Consider the following 25,702-nt stretch of genomic DNA (forward strand, 5'->3'; position numbering starts at 1 on the left):
CAAAGCAAATCTAAATATCTAATGATATATGTCTAAAAAAATAACACAATAAAAGCTATAGGGAAAAAATAATCAGTACAAAAAAATAAAATAAAAGCATAAAGTTTGTTTATATAGACCAAACTATATTGATGTTTATTGGGGGAAATCGTCGCAACATTTATCAATAATGTAAAGAATCTGGCCTAGTTTTAAAAGCAGCTTTACAGATGTTGCTATTTTTGGTTTTTAACAGCTACACGCTCGAGTACAACCCTCAAGTATTTGAGTAAATGTGATTCAGCGTCAGAAAATCTGCTGAAGGCAGCACACAGCGAAGGACAGACTGCTGTGAAATCATAATAAAATATTTCTACAGTTTAAATTCCTTTTTTTTTAATCCATTTGCCAAACGGTGGATTGGAGGGGAGCTTGCCGCTCGTCCAACTGGGTCCCAGTCGGCCCTGTTGGCTCAGGAAATGACAAACGGGAGGGGGGCAGCAGATTGTGATCAGAGGGTATTTTAATCATGCACATAAGGAGGAGATTAACCAAGTTACTGAGTGTTTGAGGGTCCCGAAAACGATCAGAGTGGGGACGGACTTCACGCCAAAATTCGGCCGTCAGGCTCTGGGACTGTTCTTAAGCCAAGAGTATGACGGCTCGCGGCGGCATGAGATTTCTACAGAAAGAGAGGGAAAACCCAGAATATCACCAGAGATGAGTTTAGACACAGGTGAACTGGTCCAGGCAGGTAAATCTGGACCTTTCCTCTCTGTGTGGCCATCACACTCAGCTCCTCTCCAATGTGACTTTTGACCTCTGACACACAGTGACTGACAGCTGGTCGCCAGGGTGTTCAGTGACAGTCAGAAAGCCCTGTCTCTGAGCTGTGAGTGCTGACCTTTGACCCCTGTCATGTCCTGGAAGCTCATGTTTCCCACGCTGCGCTGAAGCCTGACAGGCACAAAACTTCTGATGGAAAAATGACAGCGCACACACACACACACACACACACACACACACACACACACACACACTCATAGTAAATGCATTGATTACTGGATCAGCAGCGGGAGTGAAGGAGAAGCTTCAGATTTTGTGGATCCTGCTGCACTGACACCTTTTGTCATCTGATAAACACATTTTGAAGCTGTTGGCAGAATAAAATCAGCACTCTGCTTTCATCCAGGTGAGAATGAAGTCATGTGGAGTCAAGTTTTGTTTTTTTTTTTGTTCCACTCTGAAAGTGACGTTTACACCCGGAAGGAGAATCTGCTGCAACCATCTCCAAACAGCGTCACGTCTTAGACTGTGCACGTGATTTATTTTCCTTTTACAGTATAAGAAACACAAATCTAAGGCACATGACTTAAAGCTTCAGAACACAACTGCAGACCACGCGTGAACCGAGCAGCTGGATCTGCTTTCATTTCTAAGAATTTCTGATCTCACAGCGACTCTAAAACTGAATCAGTTGCAGCTCAGGTCTGCTAAATGTTATAGATGCAAACCTGTCTGTAAGGGCCTCTCTGCCGGGTTTAACTCAGCATGTCGTTGTCTAGTGCAGGAGATGTTTAAAGGTTGCAGCACTCGCTCGTTGCTAGCAGAAAACTAGCTGATTAGGAAGATTACACTTATCTCAATGAGACGTTTTCCTGTGTAATAATATTCAACATAGCTATCAATACATTTTTCAAAAAAAATGCCTCTCTGTGTAAAATGGGTTTAAAAACTGTGGGAAACCGTTTTTCCGTGATTTGAACCGAGGGAACAAATCGTGGCAGGATCAGCCTGATGTTATTTATATCCCACTGTAACTTTACTGTATAAAGAGCTAATATCTCCAAAATGTCAGGAGTAGTTAGTCATTACAAGAAGTGTTTGTGAACTAAAAATCATAATGTGGGATACTGTTTGTCTGTGATTTGAACAGCCCAGCGCTGCTCCTGGAGGGAAAAGCAATTCTGCAGGCTTCACCTTGGCACTTGTGCAGGTGAAGCCAAAGGGAATTTGATATACCTTTATTAGTCCCACAAGGGGAAATTTCATAAGGCTGCCGACCTATTGCACGCAATGGCGGTGCCATCTTACCCTCCGACCATACATACATTACACAAAACATCACATGGGGAAGACAGGTCAGAGAGGTATAACAATGGAAAAATGCACCACAGGAGGAAAGATAAGGAGAAACAAAAATAACTCCCCCCAGACTGAGCTCCAACAGGGAGATCAGTTTGAGAACAGCAAAAAACACCTCTGCACATAGCACATGAAAAAACTCTTAATGCACCAAAGAAACACATGACAAGCAACAGGGGTGGGTAAAGGGTGAGAGACAGCCTGTGCGCAGGTCTCCTTGATCCACCGTCAGCATCGGAAGGAATAAGCGTCAAAGGCGTTTGGAAAGCGACGGGGGATGAGTGTGTGCATATCAGTGTATATGTGTGTGCGTGTCCAGAGTTCAGCTGAGACAGTGTCCTTCGCCCTGCCAGGCTAAGTAAACAGTCTTCCAGCCAATCCAGGTGGCCTTGCATAGAATGGGAAGGAACAGACTAAACACAGTCGTTATCAGGGAGATTTTGTTCGGCTCCAGCCTTGAGACCGCAGCTGGCGCCGAAGGGGTGTCCGCATAAGTGATGGTGGTTTTTACTTTAGTGCAAACAGCTCATATGAATTTCAAAGCAGTTCTACAGTCCAACAGTGGTCTCTCAATCTCCCGTTGGAGAGCCGCGAGCTTCGCCATACTTGCGTTCTGTTATTTTGTCATTTCTTGTGCTCAAGGAGCTGATTCTGAGAACTCACGACAGTGTGCCTCCCTGACATGCTTCACCATATTTTCTAGTCTTTGGCTTAGAATGAAGTTGGTTTGGAAACATATTCAGCGATGCTTCATCTCTTGCTTTGCGTTAGTGTGGCCGCCCGTGCTAGCAGTGTCCAAGCGTTGTTGTTTTTTTTTTTTTACCCTTTTCATACCGCGCCCCCCCTGCAATGGCTCTGCGCCCCACCTAGCGGGCGGGCCCCACACCTTGGGAAGCTCTGCTCTAAACTAACACCGGATGTCATGCTGGTCGTTTTTCACCTTTTTCCTAATGTTTGATTAGTGAGTTCATGGTGAATACAGCTGCGTCTCTGCCTGCAAGACCTGGACTACAGTACGGTCGTTCAGACAGTGTTTTTAAAGTTTCTCGCATGAGCTGCTCTCACAACACAAGAGCTGCCATTAAATGTGAGGGAAGAAAAAAAACCCCCAAAAAAACCCCCACATCAGCGGGCCCTAAAATTAGACTGGCTCCGCCTCCCTCACCTGTCAGACATGCCTGGGGCTTTAACGGCCCTCCAGGTGCCAGCGGGGCAGATGGTCGAGTCACATTTACTGACACAGGTGACAAAAAGAGAGAGACGGAAAGGGAGAGTGATGCTGCTGCTGCTAAAAATGACAAGTGAGGCTTCATTTGCATATCGCTGTCAGGATTCTGCTGCTCTGCAACCTGATTGGCTGCCTGCCTGCGTGTGCGTGTGTGTGAAATCCTTTTCTCCACGCTCCTCTCTGAGAAAGACTTTATACCCTACCTCCCCCTGGTGGTCACTCAGAGAAGCTGCAGCTTTTAAAAGACAAGTCTGAGGAGAAGACAGAAAGTGTCAGACGCTTTAGACGTCCAAATCCTGCCAAAAATACCTATGATTTAGCTGGGCAGACGTGCAGACAGCGATTGATAAAGCCGGAGGGAGGACAGCAGAGACGTAGAGACCCAGAAACCAGCAGAACAAAAGAGAGCCTTAATGGACTGCTGAGTGACTGACCCTGATTCCTAATGGACACAAACACATGACGCATTGACTTTCATTCATTCCCCGAAGGGTCAGCCTAACCTGAACACAGACCAGAGGGAAAAAAAAAAAAAAGCAGCTGGGTAACAGCTGTCAGGAGCCACACAGATTCATCTCAGAGCAACAAAGAGGTTCAGTCAACAGAAACTCGTGTTATTGATCCAGAGGGGATCGCAATCCATCACACAGTGATTGGGCATTTCAGAAATCTAAAAGTTAGTTTTAGACTTGCAATTAAAAAATGTTGTTTAATTAAGGGACATTTCTTCCAGCTGCACCACTTTAATTGCTTTCAGTTTAAACAGGCTTTTATTTGAACACCTGGATTAACACCAAAAGCAAACATGTAGGTTTGAAATGAAATAAAGATTTTTATTGTGAGTTAGCATTTTCCTAGTTTTACACCGCTTTTACAACCTGACATGGAAAGTGTAGCAGCCTACATGAGAGTTATCTATTTCTATTCATATTTAAAGAGCTGGCTATTTTCAGCCAGCCTGGAAGATGAAATATGGCATTTTTAATTCATAATAAAAGTCGCACCTTTATGGTTGTGCCACCCTGAAATCTGAGAGCAAACAAATCACTGGAAGTTGTTTTAATAATCACAATGGTTTTGAATGTATTGCTGCTGATAAATATATATATATAAAAATATAAATGTATTATTTTCAGAGTTGTATACAATAAGGATTTTTGAATTCATCATTAAAACAACTGTGCCACCGTTTTGGTGTTTAGATATATAATATCTAAAAACATATTAATTATTTGAATGCAGTCAGAATATATTCAAACTAAAACAGTTTTTCAGGATGAAGTCCTGAAATCATGAATTAGAAATAAATTATTTTAAACAGAAATGATGCAGAGACACAAAGATCAGTCTGCACATGGCATCATTAACCTGAATATGAACAACAGAAGTGACTTCATCAGACTCCAATGACTCTCCTCTGCTTACAGAGAGAACGTTTCACTTCTGCTAATCTTTTCTTCATCATTAACAGTTTCAGTACTTTTATTTCCTGGTATTAAAGCATCTGCTGCTCTGGTTTTCAAGTAGTTTGTCACTTATCTGCTAGCATAGCATTGCCCTTTTGCTGTTGTAGCAGCCTTAGCCGCTGCGACCCTTTATGGTTATTTGTGCCGAGAGCTTCTTGTTAATGTTTGCAGGAGTGTCTGCTAAACACACACATTCACATGGTGAAGCAGAGCAGTTAAAGTTTCTGCCACCTTGATGTGAGCCTGTTAGCTTTAGCATAGCATTAACCAAATATGTATATGTATATAAGTTTAACAGGGAAGTTCTGCATGCCTGTCACCAATGAAATGAAACTGTGATGTTTAGCGGCTTCGTTACCTACAAACCTCAGCTCCACTACCTTACTGAAGATAGCGGGTGTACTTCTCTGGGCTCAGCACTGATAGGCTTTTACTCATGATGTAACCATGGAGCCCAAGTTGAAACTGGCTGGGAGATGCGCTGAGCTAGTTTAAAAAACTGGTGAACATAGAGAAAGTCTTTTATTAATTAATTTAACTGCATTATTATCAGAACAGAGCTAATTAGAAAAATGTCTCACAAATAAAAAACTCAGCAGCAACCGCTTCCTGAAGGTAGAATATGGTGAACAAACAAAGATGGCCTCAGTATGTGACTACATTTCACAGTAATCTGACACTATGTCGACTGTGGGGCTGTGGCTGGTTTCTGTATGATGGTTAATCTGAATGTGGTGGGGGTTTAAGGCGGGCCGAGGACAGCCTGCACAGGAGTGCTAATGTTTTATTTTCTAATGCTGAACCTTAGAGAGAAAGAGGGACAAAGACAGTAATCGGGCAGCTGCAGCTGGCAAACACACACACATGCACAATAATGGATAAAACAGATCAGAGAAAGCAGTGGAAATACTCTCCTCTCTCCCCGTCTCTGCAGGTTTCAGTGTCAGACTGACTGCTGGACCATCAGAGACACCCTAAGACACAACACATATGAGTGTGTGTGTATTAGTAAGCGTGTTTGTTAGTGTGTCCATGCTGGGCTTATTCAAGTAGAAAATGAGTGAGTGTATGCGATGCCAGAAGCTCGGCTGTCCACCTGGATGCTGCCCAAGGCTCAGTATATGTGCGAGTGTGTGTGTGTGTGGGATTGTGAGTGTCAGGATATAACAGATGAAGGGCAGTAAAGCAGATTCTCATCATGAGTCTCTTTCCTTCTGGTGTCCACAAATTAAACGTTTTTAAAGCTTCCTTGCTGCTAATTCTCTAATTTCATGTTCGGCTGTTAAATGCAGCTCGATGGTTGGAGGTCAAGTGATTGAGTCAGCCATTACTGAATTTTCCAGAATCAATAAACAGCACATTGGCAGTCTATACACATGCCTACACTGCCTCCTTCTCCATACTTGTTTCCTCTTACTAGATGCAGATGCTGGTTTTCCAAAGAAAAGCACTCTTGAATTGTTCTTTTGTTTGTTTGTTTGTTTGTGTGAGTGCGTGCGTGCGCGTCAGTCATAAAGTTTCATTTCACATTAATGTTTTGGAGACTGATCTCTGGTTTGCACCTTGAGGGGAACCCTTTTTACCATTGCAACAATCCTGAAAACCTCCCTCACAGCTGACTTCTGTGATCACTTTTAGGCTTGGGTATTGCGTTCTGCGCTGCTGGATGTTCTGATGGGGGTTCCTTTTTTAGCATTGAAAGGACCCAAAGATCATCCCCTATGGCAGCTTTCTGTGGACCTCCAATCACCTTGTGCCAAACCCTACTGTCTGCTGTAAAGTCTTAATAATAAATCATCTACTTCCTGGTCAATGCTCTACATTTGGCTCTGTGTTCTGAAGAAGGTTTTGTTAATCATGGAAAGAATTCTGTGGTCATCCCCTGCAGCTTTTTTTGTTTTGTTGATGGCAATAGTTTATCCTTTCACCAAAAATATACCAAACCCTTGATTTGGATTTGTTTTTCTGGTACGTCTCCAATGACCTTAATGAGGGTATTTCTGACTTGCACTGAGAGACTCTTTGAATGTGTGTTTTGGCTCCACAGCCTCAACTTTCAAATGCAACTCTGGAGCTTTGACCTACTTCATTTATGATGAAATATCAAAGAAATAGGCCACATAGGTCTGGAGATTACAGAAGTGAACTGTCAGCAAGTGTTAATATGGGTTAATGCATACACAGAACTTTTCTGAGCAACCATCCAGAAAACAGTCAGCCAGTCGTTAACCTTTAAAGAGTTCTTCCATATGTCTAAATTTGGTTGAAGTGAAATGTTTTCTTTTTTTAAAATACAATTTTCTGTTGACTATAGATCTAACAGGTCTAAATCTAAAGCTAATCATCTACTGCTTTTTCTGATCTGGATCATGGTTCCTTTTGACCAAGAGGACCAAAGACTTTACTCTGAGGTGGAGCCTAGACACCCTTTATGGGAACTTCACTCCCACCAGACCTTTGATTTCATTCAGTTAGTACCCACAGCTCAAGGCCACAGGTGATGGTAGGAACAAATATTGACCAGTAATATGAATTCTGTCACTTCTGAAATTGCTGCCTCAGAGAGGTTGATTGTGGGCAATCTATGGTGTCGCAAGCAACTTACTCTGGTAGGGCTTCCCAAGCTAAACTGGTCCCGGGTGAAGGGCCAAATTAAAGAGGACTTAAAGGAAAACCCAAGAACGAGGCGCCAGTGTACACTTGAACACAAAAACATAATTCCCGTGTATCCATAATGTGAATTAAAGACCTGAATCCAGGTCTCAATCTAAACATGCTCTTCTTCTCTGTAATGTGCTCCAGAACGTCCTGGGTCCAAGATACGGCTTAGTCAACCCTAAACTTTTGTTCCAGGTGGGTGAGAGGCTGCTCATGTATATCACAAACAGGCAACAACAGAATAAATCACCTACTTTTATTTAACACATAAGACTCTTAGTGACCTCAACATTTCTGTGTTCGTTTGTAAGAAAATCCCGTCAGCCAAGTTCAACATTTGGCTTTAAAATCCCCGCAGGTCCACTTACTTTTGGTCATGTAGACGATTACACAATATTTGCACACACCTTAACAACATACACACTCACACACATTTAAATGGATGAAAAAGTCAGGAGATGACACACACAGAGTCAGCAGTTTGTTCAACAGAGTCGTGGTGTGTGTGTGTGTCTGTGTGTCTTGGTAAAATCTGTGAGAGACGATACGAATAATACATTAAGCTGAGAAATATGGATGTAAACACAAACACGCACACATACAGAAGCACATCTTCTATTTGAGGAGCCAGGCAATATGTCCTCATAATACTGGTGTCAAGTACAAACACACACACAGATTCAGGTCTGCTTCAGTAATCCTGAGGACAAAGATGAGCAGAGTTCTGACATCAGCACCTCTTAAAGGACACAGTGTGTATTTTACTGTGTGTGAGTCTGTCGCAGTATAGAAAACGATTTTGCGACAGTGTGTGTGTTTCAGTGTGTGTGTACTTGTGTTAAAGCCATTTTCTCTGCTTCTTAGCTGAAAAGCTTAAAACAGTGGGATGATGTCATGCTGTGACACACACTCTTTATCGCGCACACACACACACACACACACACACACACACACACACACACACACACACACACACACAGCCTAATCATAACGCCCTTCTATGTGTGACTTCTCAAAGATTTTCTCGTCTTTTTAGGGAAAGAAACACTTTAAAACCCGTTTAATATTTTTAAAGAAACAAGTCGATCTGACAGCCGTTCAGCTGCTGCTCCACTCGTGTCACATGACCTTCAGCGCCAAAAGGGAAGCTAAAAATTGACGACACAGTCTGACTGCACTTCACTGAAACAGCCACAAAATGTATTTAATGTTTCCATGTTATGACACATCCCTGACTTTACAATCACTTTATCATAGTCACCAAAGATCTTTTCAAACAAAAATACAATTTAATCTTCGATGACTCATCTGTGATCCAAATTGAGAAGACGGTTGACTGTTTGGGTCATTTTTCACCAAAAGATCTCAGTAAATAAACAACTACACAAACTGCATTTTCCAGCCTGTATTTGGAATACCTGGAATAATTATCTCATTTACTTAAGACTGGTTTAACAACTGCAGCTGTAAGTCTGTGGAGGGCCGTAATTGCCAAAACACATAAATACAATTAAATGTTTAAGGAAAAAAACAACAACATAAAAACGAAATAAAAGAAATTTAAAGAAAATCTATAATATATAGATTAAATAAATAAAATCTAAACTTTTATTAAAATATAATAAATTCATTTGTTAATTTATTACATCTAATATAAATAAATTATTCCCACAATGATTTTTTTGTTTGGTTCTAGATTTCATGGCACATAAATCAGAGACATTTATTTATTTATATTAATTTTGGCAGCAACTGTCCTCCATAAATCACTGTCTGTATGCCGGCGGCTGTAGTCTGGACTCTGTGTTTATGAGGACATCTGTGAGGTAGATGCTCCTGTTGAGCAGCACATCAAATCTGGCCACGGATCAGACTTTCAGAGCGGCCTGCAGGCGCACAGGTGCTGGACCCTTCTGGACCTGCCAGGTAAGAAATCGGGGTCACGCACCTGACGCTGTCACCGCTTGCATGCTGCAAAAAGCTGCCTGCAGCATCCGTGTTCTCCTCCACAGGCTGGCCTCAGCTTCGTCAGTGAAGCCAGGAAATAATCATTTACTAAATCCACCACAGTTAAACGTGAAAGAGGAGACATAAAAACAGTCTGAAGAGCCTTTTCACCTCGTAAAAGTTAACAGAGCGCACGCACACACGAGCTAAAGCCCCATTCGGATGGGATTAACCTTACAGAGGGAAGCTGGGGTTAAATATTCCCCCGAGGTCTCTGGCAGGGATTTGAAACTTTGCAAGATTACAGGAACAGACGAGCAGAAAGCCGCTTAGAAATCACAGAGAAAGATTCTGCAGAACTTCCCTGAAAATCGCCACATTTTCATAAAAAATAATCCTGGGATAGCTTCCTTTAGATCCACCACATTTTAATCAGGAAGGTCTAACAGCTAATATAGCTGCTTCTAATGGCACCAGGTGCGCTTAAAAAAAAAAAAAAAAAAAAAAAGGAAAAAAAAAAGGGAAAGGCGTCATCATGATCACGTCAAACTTGTACAAGGCAGCGAGTGTAATAGTCTCATCATTAATTTCCAGTACTTCAGATGTCACTTTGCACCAAATTCTAAAGTAAAACACTGAACTTTAAACATATCTGAGCCCTCACATGTTAAATACTAACAAAACATGAGCTTAAAGAAAATTACACCTCAATATAAATGAAACTACAAATCTGTAAGAGACACTGAAAGAATGTGATATCAATGGATTCATGACAGCAATTAGAGGTCTAAGAGATGTTGACATAACCATCCATCTATCGACTTTCCACCTCTTCTCCGGGGCTCTGTCCCACGATGCAAGTTCAACATAGCCAGGATATGATTTCCCTCTCTGGCTTCATCCCTAAGGTTTCCCAATCCAGCTTGAAAGAGACAATGCTGCCAGAAGTGACCAATCAGAAACACAGACAGGTCTAATGGCAGCAGATCAAACTGCAGTATTAGGAAAAAAATGGAAGAAAATGAAAAAACAATTTTAATCAAAATAATGGACTGACAGTTTCTGAGAATCTCGAGGGAGAAGGTTTTTCATTTGACGACGTCCATGGATACTCGACTTCAGACAGTCATTCACTGCAAAGGATTATTATCAAAGTATCGAAAACAATTACTAAAATGAAAATTATATTTGGTTTTACAATTACTTCTGGACCTCTGAAAATGGGGTAGTGTATGAAAATGCCTAAATTCTGGAGACTTGATGAAACACTTTTTATGAGAACAAGATCACATATTTTACTTAGGATCAGGGGTTACGCTTGGAGTTTGGGTGATTTCTTAGAGTATTTTAAATTAAATATCAGTAATTTAAGCTGTTAATTTGCTCACTTATGTTCTTGTTTTTCTGTCTTTCTACCTACAAATCAGCTGTTGTCACATCTAATCACTGCCTGAATTTCTTGAACATGAGAACATAAGATTTATTTTTATTTAACTCTGGGTTTCCCTGCTCAGTTAAGAAAAAAACTCATGGGAAAATTTAACTAATTAACCCAAAATTCTGCTCAGTTTGTCATCATTTTATCTCACGGGGCTCCTGCGTTACTCCTGACTCCTGTGTTTAGATTTAATTTCTCATTTTCTTTGAGTCAAATCCCTTTGAGATGAGTAGTGACATGAAGCAGTAGCGATAAACATGTAAGTATAGTAGTACACCGTGTTTCCGTCATGGTCTGTCTATGTATTATTTACCCGTTGTCTATATTTATTCTGCTGCTTTCAGCTGCGTGATATTTTTTTTGTCCTGTTGTGTTTGGGTCTTAGCGTTTAACATTTTGGTGTTTTGTTCTTTTTTCCCAGCATCCCGCTGTGAAGGACTATGACCAGTTTAGCTGGAAGCTGTACACACACGCGCACACACACACGATTATATTATTATCTCTCCAGGAGCCCCACACACAGGTTTACAACACAACACCAAAGCAGCACCGTAACGTGTTTGGAAAATGGCTCTGAGGCTCAAACTGCTCAGATTGTAGAGGCTTTTTCAGTCACTTATACTCATCCAAAGCTAGGAATAATTATTGTGTTCATTATCAGTTAGTTTGTTTAATGATGCTTTTGTTCATTGTTTTGTCTGTAAATTGTAAGGACACTGTGAAAACATTGGTTTTGATTTTTTTTAACAAGAAGCAATGGAAAATCCAAATACAGAGTTTACTATTTTTTTTAATCAAAAGAGTCTGAAACATGGGACACTGTTTGTTTATTTTATTTTTTTTAATTTATTTTTTTTTTGGGGGGGGGGGGGGGGGGGGTTGTTTATTTGTTTTGTTTGGGGAAGTGCATAAGAAATTAGTCAAATATATCAATAAATCACATTTTATTTATATAGCTACTGAATTCATGCCAGACAACTTAAGGGCCCTTTTACTTTCAAGGCACTTACTTTTTGAAGCACTTACTGGTTCAAATCTTCGTGGTGTTCCCCAGGGCACAATTCTGGGGCTACCGTTATTAATTTTATATCTGATACACTCGGGACAGATTACTGAGACGTTTTCCATTAGTACCGTATTTTCACGACCATAAGACGCACTGTGCTAAAAGGCGCAGTCTCAGTTATGTGTGCCCTTACTGTATTTAACACACATAAGGCGCACTGGACCATAGGGCGCATACAAGTACCGTATGCGTATTTAAAAATAAAGCGGGAGCAAACCTGAATTCGGTACCTTACTCACATTTCTATTGCCGGTAATCGTCATCATCAACAACACACAAGCATACAAGTGTGCGTATTTAAAAATAAAGCAGGAGCAAAACAAAGTTTGGTACTCACATTTTTATCATCAATCAAACCCATCGAAGTCCTCATCCTCTGTGTCTGAATTGAACAGCTGCGCTAAATCTCCATCAAACATGCCAGGTTCACTGTCTTCACTGTCAGAGTCACTTTCCGTGCCGTGCGGCTCCTCGGAAACGATGCCGGCTTTTGCGAAAGCTTGAACAACAGTGCCAGCAGACATGTTAGCCCAAGCATCTACAATCCATTGGCAAATTGTGGCGTAACTCGCCCGGCGCTGCCTTCCACTCTTAGTGAAACTGCGTGGAAAAAACCACCTGGTCTCCTTACATACACCTCCCTCAGCCACTCTTTCATCATTTCCTCATCCATCCAGCCCTTTTCATTTGCCTTAATGATGATTTCTGCTGGAAACTTCTCTTTAGGCAAAGTCTTTCGCTTAAAAATCACCATAGGCGGCAGTTTCTGTCCATTAGCATGGCAGCCAAGCACAACAGTAAAAGAAGACTTTTCATACCCCGTTGTGCTTATCGCTACCGTGCTGGTCCCCTTCTTCTCCACAGTGTGACTCACCGGGATGTCAAAAGTGAGCGGGACCTCGTCCATGTTTGTGATGTGGCTGGGCTGGATGTTTTTGTCGCCGATGTGTTTGCTGCAGTAGGAGCGGAAGATGGCCAGCTTTTCCTTATAATCCGCTGGAAGTTGCTGCACTACCGTAGTCCTGGTCCGGATGGAAAAATGGCACCGTTTCATAAAACGAAAGCACCAAGACGGACCTCCTTGGAAATGTTCAATGTTCATCTCTTCAGCTAGTGAAACTGCTTTTAGCCGAATGGTGACCGTCGAAACGCTTCTCCCGCTCGCTCTTTGCTCGATGATCCACCGCTCGAGTCTTTCCTCCAACTCGGGCCACCTCGCCTTATGTCCGCGGAAACTCAGCTGCGTTTTCTTGACCTGCCGGAGCTTGTTTTCCAGCTTCCTCCATTTGCGAACCATCGATTCGTTAATCTTAAATTCTCTCGCCGCTGCTTGATTTCCATGTTCCTCCGCGTAGCTGATGGCCTTCAGTTTAAACTGTGCTTCGTAAGCGTGTCTCTTTGCCATTTTCAGGGTTGTTAAAACAACGATGTCCTGCATAATGCACATACCTGTTCTTTTATACAGGTATGTGCGATTGTCCCGGTATATACGATCAACGCCCACACTTCACCCTTTAACGTTCTCATGGTGTTCTCTACTACGTCCTCCTTACAACACATAGGGCGCACCGCGCTATAGGGCGCGCCGCACTTTTTGAAGAAAATCTAAGACTTTTAAGTGCGCCTTATGGTCGTGAAAATACGGTACCACTTATATGCTGATGACACTCAACAATGTTTAATTTGCAGTTACATAAAAAAGAGAAAGTGTTATAGTTTCACATTTCTCTTTCTGAAAAATCAGCAAATGTTTGGGATTTATTTAAAATAAATTAAACTTTTATTTTGGTCTAGGCCGTCTGGAAAGAAATTGAAGGATGATCATAAATAAGCCTCAAATATGAGTCAATAAGCAAGCGATATTAATATAGTACTTTTTGCAGTCGGAAAAACAAGAAGTTTTTACAATGCGAGAATAAAATTATTTTATAAATGAGAATAAATGAATGAAATACATAAATGTGAACAAATTCAGAATGAAAAATTGGATTTTGACAGAAAACTAAAAGAAAAGATGCTCCTGGGATTATCATTCGTTGTTATAACCAAGTAATTAATAATAAAAAGGCAAAGATTTTATAAGAGGTCAATCAGCACGCTGTGGGTGGATAAGTAAGACGTGAAGACACGACCCCTTCCAATTAGGATATGTTTACATTTCATAGTTTCATTTATGAAGGAGATTAATTGGTACCCACTCAAATCGCAGGCTTCACTATTTTCAGAATTTAGCAGTTCAATAAACTTTATTCATCCTTTGTGGGGAAGTTAGACCTTAAACAGCTGCCCAGAATTTGGGTGCTCATCTGCCAAATTTATAATGAAGAGACAAAATTGTTGGCAACAGAGGAATTATTGCATCTTCAGTTTGTTGCACCACCCATTGGTATTCATGTAGGTCTTCTTAGTGCCCATAAAGGTTCACTACAGAGCTGGGATCCTATTGGGAGCAGTTAAAGGTTAACTCTTACATTCATGACCCACAAATCTGGATAATGTTAAACACTTAGCTGTCTGTTCAGGTCTCTTCAGGAATAATGTGAATAAAAACACACCTCTTAAGTAAAGTGGAGAATGTGTGGCAGTGGTCATGAATAGTTTTTATAAAGTGAGCTAAAATGGTTTGCTGAATCTGACACAGAGTATAAAAGGAGGAAAACCTACTGTGAGTACACCTTAGGTGAGTGTTGACATGTTTGTTTCTATTCTAGCTTGGCCATGTGGTCAATCAAAATCTTCTTAAAATCAGGTTCATTAAACTTCAGCTTATTGTCATGACAGGATGCCTCTGTATAGACTCAAGTTTTATGTACAACAAAAGAGAGCTAATGATCATTTCTAATAAATACTGGATTATATTTAAAACCAATTACGTTATAATCAATATGACAAAATGTTCAATCCAATTTAGAAATGCCCAGATAAACAGGAGTTCACCTACTTGCTGAAGAGTGAAAAGTATCCACATACATTCTACACAGTGCTTTGGTTTGTGGCTTTCAAGACCACAGAAGAGCACAGTATGGTTAAAAAAAAAAACAAAAAAACAAAAACAAAACCTTTGACACTAACTTTCATTTACAAATGATTGTTTAGTAAATGAAACCCCAAAGATATTTGAATTTATCCTACCAAAGACTACGATAACAAGCAATGTCTCCACATTCACGATACTTGGAACAAGCTTTTTTTTTTTTTAATCTTTTTACCCAAACAGTTCGCTCACTGAAAAATAGAATAATAGGTGGTAGGCTTTGCCAAATAATCTGACTGATATTTTTTTATTCCCCTTATTAACTCTACCAAGAAGGTCAAACTATCCACTGAGGTTGAAGAAAGAGATGATGTGGCATCCAAAAGACAACAACTGTCCACTAGCTAGATTGAATCATTTTAAATGTAGACGGGATTAAAGTTCAAGACCCTAGCTGACTGTGGGGACATGACTCTTCTCTAATGCTTTTCCCAGCCCACACATGAAACAAAGCTGCTAGATTATTTCCCAACACATGAACAGGGTTCCATATCACCAATGGCTTGATCGTGCAGAGCCATTTAAAAAAAAAAAAAAAAAAAAAGTATGTCCACCAATCACAGCTCCAAGTTCACCCGTGAAGCAAACCTCACTATGAAGTTCTTTTCTTGAGCCAGTCGGCCTGTTCTCACAGTAAAGAATGAGCAGTTGTTTGTTCATAGTAATAAATAATTGTACCTTGCTTTTTGAAATGGAAATGAATGTGTGCAACGTAAAATCAATCACAAGTCCAGTGAACATACTTATCCTGCTTTCTACCACTTAGAGTGACCAGAATTTACAGAACTAACTTCATCCATTTTCTACTGCTTATTCAAGGCTGGGTCACGGTGCAGCATTCTACTCCTCCACCTCCTCCAGCTCATCCAGAGAACACCAAAGCATTTCCACACCAGCTGAGAGATGAGTCTTTCTAACGTGTCTTGGGTCTACCCCTGTGGTATCCTACCAGGAGGACATGCCTGAACCACCTCACCTGTGGAGCAGTAGCGGCTTAACTCGGTGCTCCTCCCAAATGACTGAACTTCTCACCCTTAAGTCTAAGGGAGATCCCAGCCACCCTTTGTAGAAAGTTCATTTTTACCCCTTGTATCTTTGATCTCATTCGTTCGGTCAATACTCAGACCTCAAGGACCAGAGGTGAGGGTAGGAACGTAGACTGAACTTTGCTTTTACACTCAGATTATCCACAACGGACAGGTACAGCATCCACATCACTACAGACACCACCCGAGGTACTCAAAATCCTCCACTTTGGGCAGTAACTCATCCCGCAAAATGACCTTGTTTTAACTAAAACTGGAGTCATGGATTCAGTTAGTAGTAGGGTAATTTTCCCATAGACTTCTATTCAAATGTCAGACTTTTTGCAACCAGGAGTGTCGCCCCCTGGTGGGGTCTGAAAAGAAAGTTGCATCCATGTTTATACTGTATTTAGGAGGACCTGTGCCGATAAGGACAGTGAAGATGGCCCAGTCTTGCTATTTATTGGGCTTTGAGTACGAAGACAAAACAAAGCTTGGTCGTTTTGGGTCAGAAGAGTCTTGACCAGCATGCACAAAACACATCTCCTAAAGAACACACTTCCTACATACATCCTAACTGACTAATAAATTGCTTTTTCGAGCTGTCACTGCAGCTCACAAGAACTCAGAGCTGCCCATCAGCAAGCTTCCAGAGGCTGGCCAACTGGATGAAAGGGAGAAGGGTCTTATAGAGAGAGCAGAGTGGCGATAAAACAGCTTATTTTGGACATGGAGGCACAGAATTAGATTATTAAAGCTTACTCTGAACGTGAATGATGCAAAAGGCATAAATGGTTCCCTTTAACAAACACCACAAAACATCCAAATGCACACACTCACTGTGGGTTTAACACCCTACAGCATTCAGCCATGTGTGGCGTTATGGAGGGGGTGTTATGGAGACATTACAGGCTGCTGTCAGAAAGCCTTAGTCACCGATTTTACCGAGCACCGGTCTGTATGCCAGGCATTTAAACGGCTCACCTGTCATCATGTAGTCAAGCCCTCCATTTCCACATTCATCCAACTAAACTGAGGTCACACATTTCACTGTAACACCGCCCGCGCGCACACACTCATACAAGGGCAGACCTTCGCTTGACCAGCCGTTTATCCCGCTCGGTTTACCCGCCTGTTAGCCCGTTAGCAGCCCCACTGCTAGTAACCGGTCACCGGCTGATCAACGTAAAAATCACCGTAACGTCGCTGTAACCTCAGCCGCTGCGTCAGATTAACAGGAGACAACACACACACTCTCGCGCGCATGCATGCATGCGTGCGTACACGCGCGTGCGCCGCTCTCACTCACTCACTCACTGGGTATCAGTTACCAAGTTTCACTAATTTAAAGACACCAACCGTCTGCGCGAGCTCCACCAGCGGCGCCAAACCACGCTGCACAAGAGATTGCACGAGCGATAATTAGTGTACACATACACACACTAGTCGCCGGTTTGATCGTACCTCCCTCCTGGTCCGGTTGGAGGCAGGCCGGGATGTTTTTCTTCCAGCCGGGCATGATGCACCTCAGGGTGGATAGGGAGTCCAGGGCGGCCGCTAGCAGACACACACCACCAGCAACGGAAGGAGCAACAGCAGCGGCGACAGCAACATGGCTAGTTAGCTTTAGCTTAAGCTGCTCCACTACACAGGGATCCACCTCCCCCTGCACGAGCCTACCTCTCTCTACCTCTCCCTCTTTTCAACCTCACACAGGCACGCGAGCCTCCCTCTCTCTCTCTCTCTCTCTCTCCCCACTCCTCCTCTTTGTCTATGTCTCTCTACCCCCTCCCCCCATCTGTAACTCTACCCCCGCGAGCCTCGCTGTGGTCTCACGGGAGCGGGAGAGCGACGTTTACAGAGATGGTCAAAAGAAAGAGAGTGGGTGACGTGATGACCGTGAAGGAGCCCGCGAGGCACTGACGCTTTGATGTTACAGAGGTTTCTGAAGACTGTTAGAAATGTATCCAGGTTCCACTGAAGGCTCTAAAGACTGTTACAAATGTATCCAGGTTCCACTGAAGGCTCTAAAGACTGTTACAAATGTATCCAGGTTCCACTGAGAGTCCTAAAGACTGTTACAAATGTATCCAGGTTCCACTGAGAGTCCTAAAGACTGTTACAAATGTATCCAGGTTCCACCAAAGGTTCTAAAAACTGTTACAAATGTATCCAGGTTCCACTGAAGGTTCTAATGACAAATGTATCTGGTTCATAGTTTAGTTCCTACAGAAACGTTGCTAGTGGCGCACCGTTCTACTGTCTTCATTCATTCAGAGCAGAGATAGAGAGAGAATCTGTAAAGAGACAGAAAGAAATCAATAAGACTGTGAGCCAGACATCCTCCTCCAGCAGCCAGTCAGCCTGTACAGTGATGAAGATCCATAGAGGCAGAGGCGTGGAGGAACTACTGAACCAGAACCAGCAGGACATGGTCCAGAGACCATATTCTGTACACAAAGAGGTGAAAAACAGCAACAATGGACAAAATGATGACAAGATGAAAAAACAAGCAAACAAAAGAAAAACAGGCAAAAGAGCTACAAGTCGATACAACACCAACAAAAGCCACAAGTAGTGAAAAGTCATCACAAAAATATATATTCTGATTATAATTTGATGGTGATCTTGGTATTTGGTATTTTCATTGCCAAGTTGTGTGTCTTACTCTTACTTATAGTTGTAAAAGTATGTCAGCAGAATTCAGCTGAGGGGGCACAGTGACCTTTGTGAATGGGCCTGGACCCCTGGGCTGTCATAACACCAATGCTGATGCAGAATTAGAACAAAGAGGGAAAAATGTAAGTTAAAGTGAAAAAACGACAACTATTACAGAGGGAAAGAAAAAAAACAAGCATAGAGAGAAACAAACCGACAACAAATAATAACAAGAACACTGAAATATACAATATGACCACAGTGGCTCCAGAGGGACACAAAAATATTCAAAAAAATACCTCTACTGGAAATTTAAAAAAGCATAAAATCATGCAAAACGGCAACAACGAGAAACAAAAGAATGACAAAGAGATTTTTTTTTTAGTTTGTTACCCAGAACACTGCAGTAGTTATTTATAGATACACATATAGTAACAAGTAATTTGGCAAGAACAGATAAGACTTTTGAATCCATGAAAGAATTGTTGAGGTTTTTTTTTCTGTAAAGAGGACCCAGAAATGCTCCTCTGGACTCGAAGAGTGAAAATATTCTGAGGACTGAATCTGAGCTTCTTTGAGATCATGAACACTATGTCCTTCCAGACCACAGTTATTCCAGGAAGGGTTTTGTTTATTTAAGCAATGCAATCGAAGCCCAAATTTCAAAGCCAGCGTCTTTGATTGTATGGAGGATCATTATTGCACATGTTATCGTATATCTGTGAGGGCCCCAATAATGCTGAACAATTTATACACATTTGCCATTGCTTTTGGGTAACTAATGCATTAATTAATGTTTTGCTTCTTTGTTGTGAAGCACTCTGTAATACGTATATATGTTATATATATATGTTTTAATATAACTATGAAAATAATGGTTTAGGCTGAATTTCATGGTGTCCATAAACATAAATCATTATGTGATTTTTAAAATAAGCTGTTGATATTTATCCAATTCTGTCTCAACCTCTTGTTGCCAGGAGCAATGTTCCCTCTAATTTTTCATGTGTCTGAGCGAACACACAAACTCCCTGAGCGATCCCGTGGACCACTGTGAGCAACAGCAGACATGGTCACTGTGGTCACGCCAGCATCAAATCCATCCAAGTTACATGGTTTATTAAAATAATCAAATTACAGCGTTTACATTTATGTTAGACTACTTTTAATTAACTGCTTTAGCCCACTTACAATGAAAATTAAAAAAAGAAAAATCTTGTTCATGACCTGTGTAGTATGTTAACACTATTGGAAGTAAAAATAACTTGAACTCCAATTTTGAAAACACAACTTTCCTTTTTTTTTTTCTTTTCTGATTTTTATAAAGCTCTGACTTGTATTATGAGTATGAGTCTGTGGTCTGGGAGAGAGTCCTGTAACTCTCTGTCTGTATATACAGTATATAATGACCAATGTTGGGCAATTAATTATATAGTTACTTCTTCAAAAAAGTAACTGAGATTTTTGCAGCTGTTTACCTAAAAATGCAGCCAAGGCGTTTTTTTAAACAAACATTTCAAACTATTTACAGAACAATCAGCTGTTCTGCATCAAATTTGATGCCACACAAATTATTTGTGCAACTCCCAAAAATAATTTCTCTCCACTATGAGATGAAGGAGAACAGTCTGATACCTGCAGGCCTGACAACAGGAGATGTATCACTCCTGTAACACCTGTAACATTCAGCAGTCGCCTCATTGTTCTGACACACACAACAAAACTAGTGGCTACACTACACACTAACTACACAGGATTTGCACTAAACATCACAAATGTCTCACATCTCAAAACACCGCCATCACTCCTAAAACATCCCCCCTTCCTAAACATCTAAATGCCATGTTGCCATATCATTTTTTGATTGGTCAACATGGTACATTTTTCGACCAATAGGAAAGGGTGGGGGTTTTGGGCGTTGTTTTTGCTCACAGGCGAAGAGTGCTTTTGAGCGTTTTCATTATAAAACGCCGTTTTTACCGTTTCTTCCCGCAGTAAATATAAACAACGATAGTATTCAGGAAGAAAACCAAACATTGCAAATATTTTTATCATAACTCTGGTTTTATGTGGCCTATCAACACAATTTATAAACTGGTATAAAGTCCACACTTTTCCGTCAATTGTTCCTTCTGTCCTGCTCACATCTCCAGTGGTTGTACATGTTGTCAGTGCGCAATTGCGCACATGCACAGCTTAGAGGGAACGTTGACCAGGAGATGTTTACAGGGCGGTATTACAAAGATCTGCGAATATTGAGAAATTAATTCTCACTACAGAAATGTAAAATTGATGTATTAACATACAGTTCTGGTGTTTTGTGGGCCATGTGGGTCAAAAATAAGCACAAGGGCTGACAGCCAAGTGTGAAAAAACGGACTGATCTAGTCAGTGTATTTTTAAGTTTATAGCACATCTGCAAACAACAGACCAAAATGCAGAACAGCACAAAGTCAAAAAATAAAATAAAACGAAATAAAATAAAATAAAAATGAATGAATGAAGAATGAATTTTTTAAACTTCATATAAAAGATATTTCATTATACTTTTACTAAAACATTTGGAATGATTATCCGGGAAAAGCTTCTTGTTATCAGCAGACTTGAAATGAAATGCCCAGCTGTTTTTTTTTTTTTTGTATTTGCCTCTCTGGATTTGTGTAGACTTCTGACCTTTGACTCCCAAACAACTTAAAATAAATGTACACCGAGCACTGCTGGGAGTGACTCCTCCTGATATCAAGACATGTTTGGGATGGTTTCTGCCTCAGTCCTAGCAGTGGGATCTTTTTAAAGCATTTCCAACCTCCTGCAGTAATTTTATTACATAGGGTATAAAATAAATATGACCCCTGTGTTTGATTTCCAGCTTCAGCTCTAAAATGAAGTGATAAAGCACACAGATGTGGGCAGCAGTGAACCTGCAGATGTATTAACAGGAAGCCACACACAGATAATGGCTGCTCGAAGATATTTGAAATCTGGTTCCTGTCCCGACTCGCCTCTGAGGAATTCACCCCATCGCCTCCCAGCTGAGGATTAAAGGGCTATTCCACTAAAAGTTTAAAGGAAAGGAGAACGTGGTGTAGGTGACGTCATGTTAATGAAGTGAGAGAGTCATGTCACCATGGCGACCGAGAGACGGGAGCATTAAAAGAAAAAGGGGGTGTTTTAATCCAAACTGTAATGTTTCTAGAAACGTACTAAAGTTGTTTTTTTTATTATACTTAATAATTCATTTAACTCAAAGCTATTAAAATTAATATAAATTGCATGTAATTATCTTTCTGAGTGATTATTTGCTCTGAGTTTTATACCCTCTAAACACAGAGAATAATATTTTTGTGTGCATGTACACAAATTAGTACATATGCGACTGAACAGAAGAAAAACTTGGAGGAAATTAATATGAGTCCACAAACACCAATCAGAACATTACAGGCCATGATCATTTCAGTGTGTAACTGAGGGGTGCGATTGCCCTGTCCCACTGAAAATGAACAAAATGACTACATAAACATGACATGGAAGAACTCATTTTTGAAAACTGTGCAGATCTCAAAGTCCAGATCAAAATGATACACATACCCAGTTCTACTTTTTAAAATGTCTGGATTTAAAGATGAATCTCTGTAGGACCCATGAACCCATCTTTATCCTGCCTGAACAGGTTATGACATGATCTCTGGTGCTTCTGTGGGTCAACTTATCTCCTCTCTGAAAGGGTTTGACAAACTTTACCTTCACACTATGAACATCTTCTGAGTTACAGGCCCTCAGAGGGCAGAAGAGTGCATTGAAATTTGGTGTTTAATCCCTCATAGCTTCATGAGTACCGAGACATCAACATGATGGTGATCCACATTAAAAACAACATGTAAGCTGTGTTGGAAACTGCAACCGAATCCATTTCACACCAACTCCAAGTGTCACAATCTGAAGCCAACATCTCGTTTCTTTGTCAGTAACCAACTCTGAGCATCACAGGACATCATAGTTTAGATGAACTGCAGGAGTCTAACATCAGATTAACAGAAACAAACACCGATGCTCTGGATGTTTGATCTGATTCTGACTCACTGGACAAAAATCACCTCCTTTCTCCCACACTGTTAAAGCTATAACTGCATTAACATGACTGGAAAGAGGTTCTGTTGATCCCGCAAGTTAGAATATGCAAATTATTATTATTATGCCTTTATTCTGAATATTTTTAAAATAAAACAACAAAAAAGACAAAACCACAAACAAAAAAAACATATTCATAATTACAATAAATAACCTCACATGTTTAAAAAAGAAGTAGGAAGAAGTGCCTAATCACAAGAACGCTAACCTCAAGGTGCTTTATATTGTATGATAAAGACCCTATAATAATACAGAGAACACCCATCAATGAGTCAGCTCCCAATGACCAAGCACTTGGCGACAGTGAGAAAGAAGAACTCCCTTTAAGCAGGAAGAAACCTTCAGCAAAACCAGGCTCAGGGAGGTGCGGCCACCTGCTGTGACCAGTTCGGGGTGAGGGGAGAGAGACGGGACGAAAGACACTCTTTTATGAGTTTTTTCATGATTAAAATTTGTTTTTATGTTTTTAAGCATTCAGTCATTAACATGTTGCTGTGTGGATTATTTATGCTCAACAAGCAGGTCAGTGGAACAATATCTGCAGCTGTGGTTAAAGCTGAGAGTACTTTATCTGAAGATGTTTTTCTCCTCTTGTCAGAAATAACAGTTTAAACACAGAGACAGGTGGGACTACATCTGCAGTGGACTCTGACAGGAAGGAGTAAAAAAAGAAAAGAAAAATCCCCTGTATGTCAAAACAACGGCAGCCTGTCTGACAAGTGCAGCGATTAACTGACAGCCTTCAATGTGACGAGCGGCCATCTTTCATCCCCGTGGATTGGCACAGAGAGGGAGGAGGAGGAGGGACAGGAGGAAAAGCAGCAGTGAAGCGGAAGAATGAGTCTCTGCAGGCTACAAGACAAAAAGCAGAGACTGACCTCGATATGAAGAGAGCGGGCGGGACTCGTGTGGTCCCATCAGAGAGAATCCTGCAGCTTTACAGCTCTCACACCAAACCTGCACTCACAAACTATCAGCAGTATTTATGGTGAACATTGTTTATCTCCTCACAGAGTCATCTGCACTCAGTCAGTGTGTCTTCAAATATGTTCAGACTCTCCATTTTCAGCCTGTAAGGACTCCCAGGACATCATAAAATACATCCAGTGAACTCCTGACCTCAAAAACAGCTGATCTCACCACCAGGTCCATTTAAGTCTATGCCCGGTAGCTTTGGACCATCTCACATGATCCCCAGCAGCAGCAGATGGAGCCTGGCCTAGTCCTTCACACTTAGTTCATATATAAGTTTGATGATCTTCCAGTCTAAACATGTAATTCATAATTACTGAAATCAGTGCATGCTCATTCTTCAGACTCGGCTCATGTGTTGCCGGGGGCTTCAGGGAGCTCTGTGCCAAATTTGAGGTCATCTGGTTGAGCGGTTTTCATGTTTTGGCTAAATGTTGCTCTCCATTAAAGGGACTGCTGCCTGGGAAATTCATTGCTTTATATCACAGATAAATGTGTTAACCTGAACCTTAACCACCAAAAAAACCTAAGATGGGTTTTAAAAAACCTCAAGAGCCAAAAAGTTCTAAATTTTTGCAACTCACTGGCTCTCAGAACAGAGCTGCATTGTTTCCAGTGACCAGCAGGGGGTGACTTCTCTGGCTGCAAAGAAGACATTTATTAGCCCTTTTTGATTAGCATCTACTTGAATTGTCTTGTGACAGCTCAATACGGTTTAAAGGTTTTTCATTAGGTTGTAGTACCTGGCAACAGGTACCTTTTTAAGTACCTGCTCACCCGGGGTTCCAAGTAATCTGAGGTGATCTGAAAATGTGACATCAACAGACTGAATGAGTCATGAAAGCGACTCCTTGAAAATCAATTCTGCCAATGCTGAAATCTGGCAACAAGAGAAACGTTGAGTCACATCAAGCTTATCCGAGTAGGTACTAATGGAAATGGGCTATATAGAACTTCAGACTTTGTTTGTCGCCAGTTTTAAGTCAGTGCAGCATGAGGTTCATTTAGTAAACTGTGGTGTGACTTAGAGTCAAGCACACATTAAAGCAGGGTACTTGGTGGGACAGTGTGGGTTTTGATTCAGCAGGGGCTTGCTTGCAGTTGGGTGGAGATTTCCATCTTCAGATCTTCTTTTCAGGCAGTTGATGGAGTTTGGATGTTTTGTAATCTTTGCTAATGAAGTAATTCATGAGTTACCATGTCAACTTAAAGGGGGTTTAGATTTGAATTAGTCACCGTTATTGATTTGGGGCAGTGAATGTGAGCTAAGCCTGGTGTGGCTAGGTGGTTCTGTGGTGTAGCGGTCATCACATCTGCTTTACACGCAGACGGTCCTGGGTTCAATCCCCAGTGGAACCACAAATCCAGCTTTGATGCCAAGAATGTCTTAGATCAGAGGTGGATAATGAATTTTGACAACTTTTTTTTTTTAAAGACAAAAACATGGTCTCCTTTTCATCAGAGAGTTTATATAGTAATTTAAATGTATATGATTATTTGAAAACTGAGTCTAAGTAGAGGATTGGCTGGAGCTGTTTTTCAGACTAACCAGGTGCTACGAACATGTGGAACTTGGGAAAGTTAAATATTGCAGACGTACATGGATGAGGTTAGAGCGATAAGAGGAACATATCCCAAAAGAAATTCCACTAAACCCAGAGCTGCTGCAGTTTGGTTTGTATCCAGGAGGACAAACAGCAATAAAACAGGCAAACATCAGTGAACTCTTTTAGTATAATTTTGTGTCCAAACTCAAAGTCTCACAGCTATCAGAGGAGGTGAACGACACTCAGAGACTATGGGTGGATCAACCACAGGTGACAGGAAGTGGGGGGTTTAAATCAAACCATCACTAAACTGGAACTCATGCACCAAATCCCCATCTTTTATATACAGTCTCAAAGCCTTGGTGTGGCCCTTCTAGTAGCTTCCAGGAATTCATCAATCAGACTAAAGTG

At 41.1% G+C, this 25,702-nt stretch overlaps 1 protein-coding gene and 1 non-coding gene across 2 annotated transcripts in view; one reads left to right on the forward strand and one right to left on the reverse strand.

The window, feature by feature from the left end:
* grip1 (glutamate receptor interacting protein 1) overlaps positions 1–17,722 on the reverse strand; it is a 66,903-nt gene extending 49,181 nt beyond the window's left edge. The window contains exon 1 of the mRNA XM_086269937.1: positions 17,451–17,722. Within this exon, the coding sequence (XP_086126063.1) occupies positions 17,451–17,505 (55 nt within the window). The 5' untranslated portion in view covers positions 17,506–17,722. The remainder of the gene's footprint in view (positions 1–17,450) is intronic.
* A 7,308-nt stretch (positions 17,723–25,030) lies between these two features.
* Positions 25,031–25,103, forward strand: trnav-uac (transfer RNA valine (anticodon UAC)). Its single transcript has one exon. It is a non-coding gene; the product is annotated as a tRNA-Val (tRNA).
* Positions 25,104–25,702: the final 599 nt, after the last annotated feature.

Source organism: Aulonocara sp. 'chitande type north' Nkhata Bay, linkage group LG17 (genome assembly GCF_057382095.1).
Source record: "Aulonocara sp. 'chitande type north' Nkhata Bay isolate Kocher_YH1m ecotype deep benthic linkage group LG17, A_spYH_male_GT1.1, whole genome shotgun sequence".
Taxonomy (NCBI): Eukaryota; Metazoa; Chordata; class Actinopteri; order Cichliformes; family Cichlidae; genus Aulonocara; species Aulonocara sp. 'chitande type north' Nkhata Bay.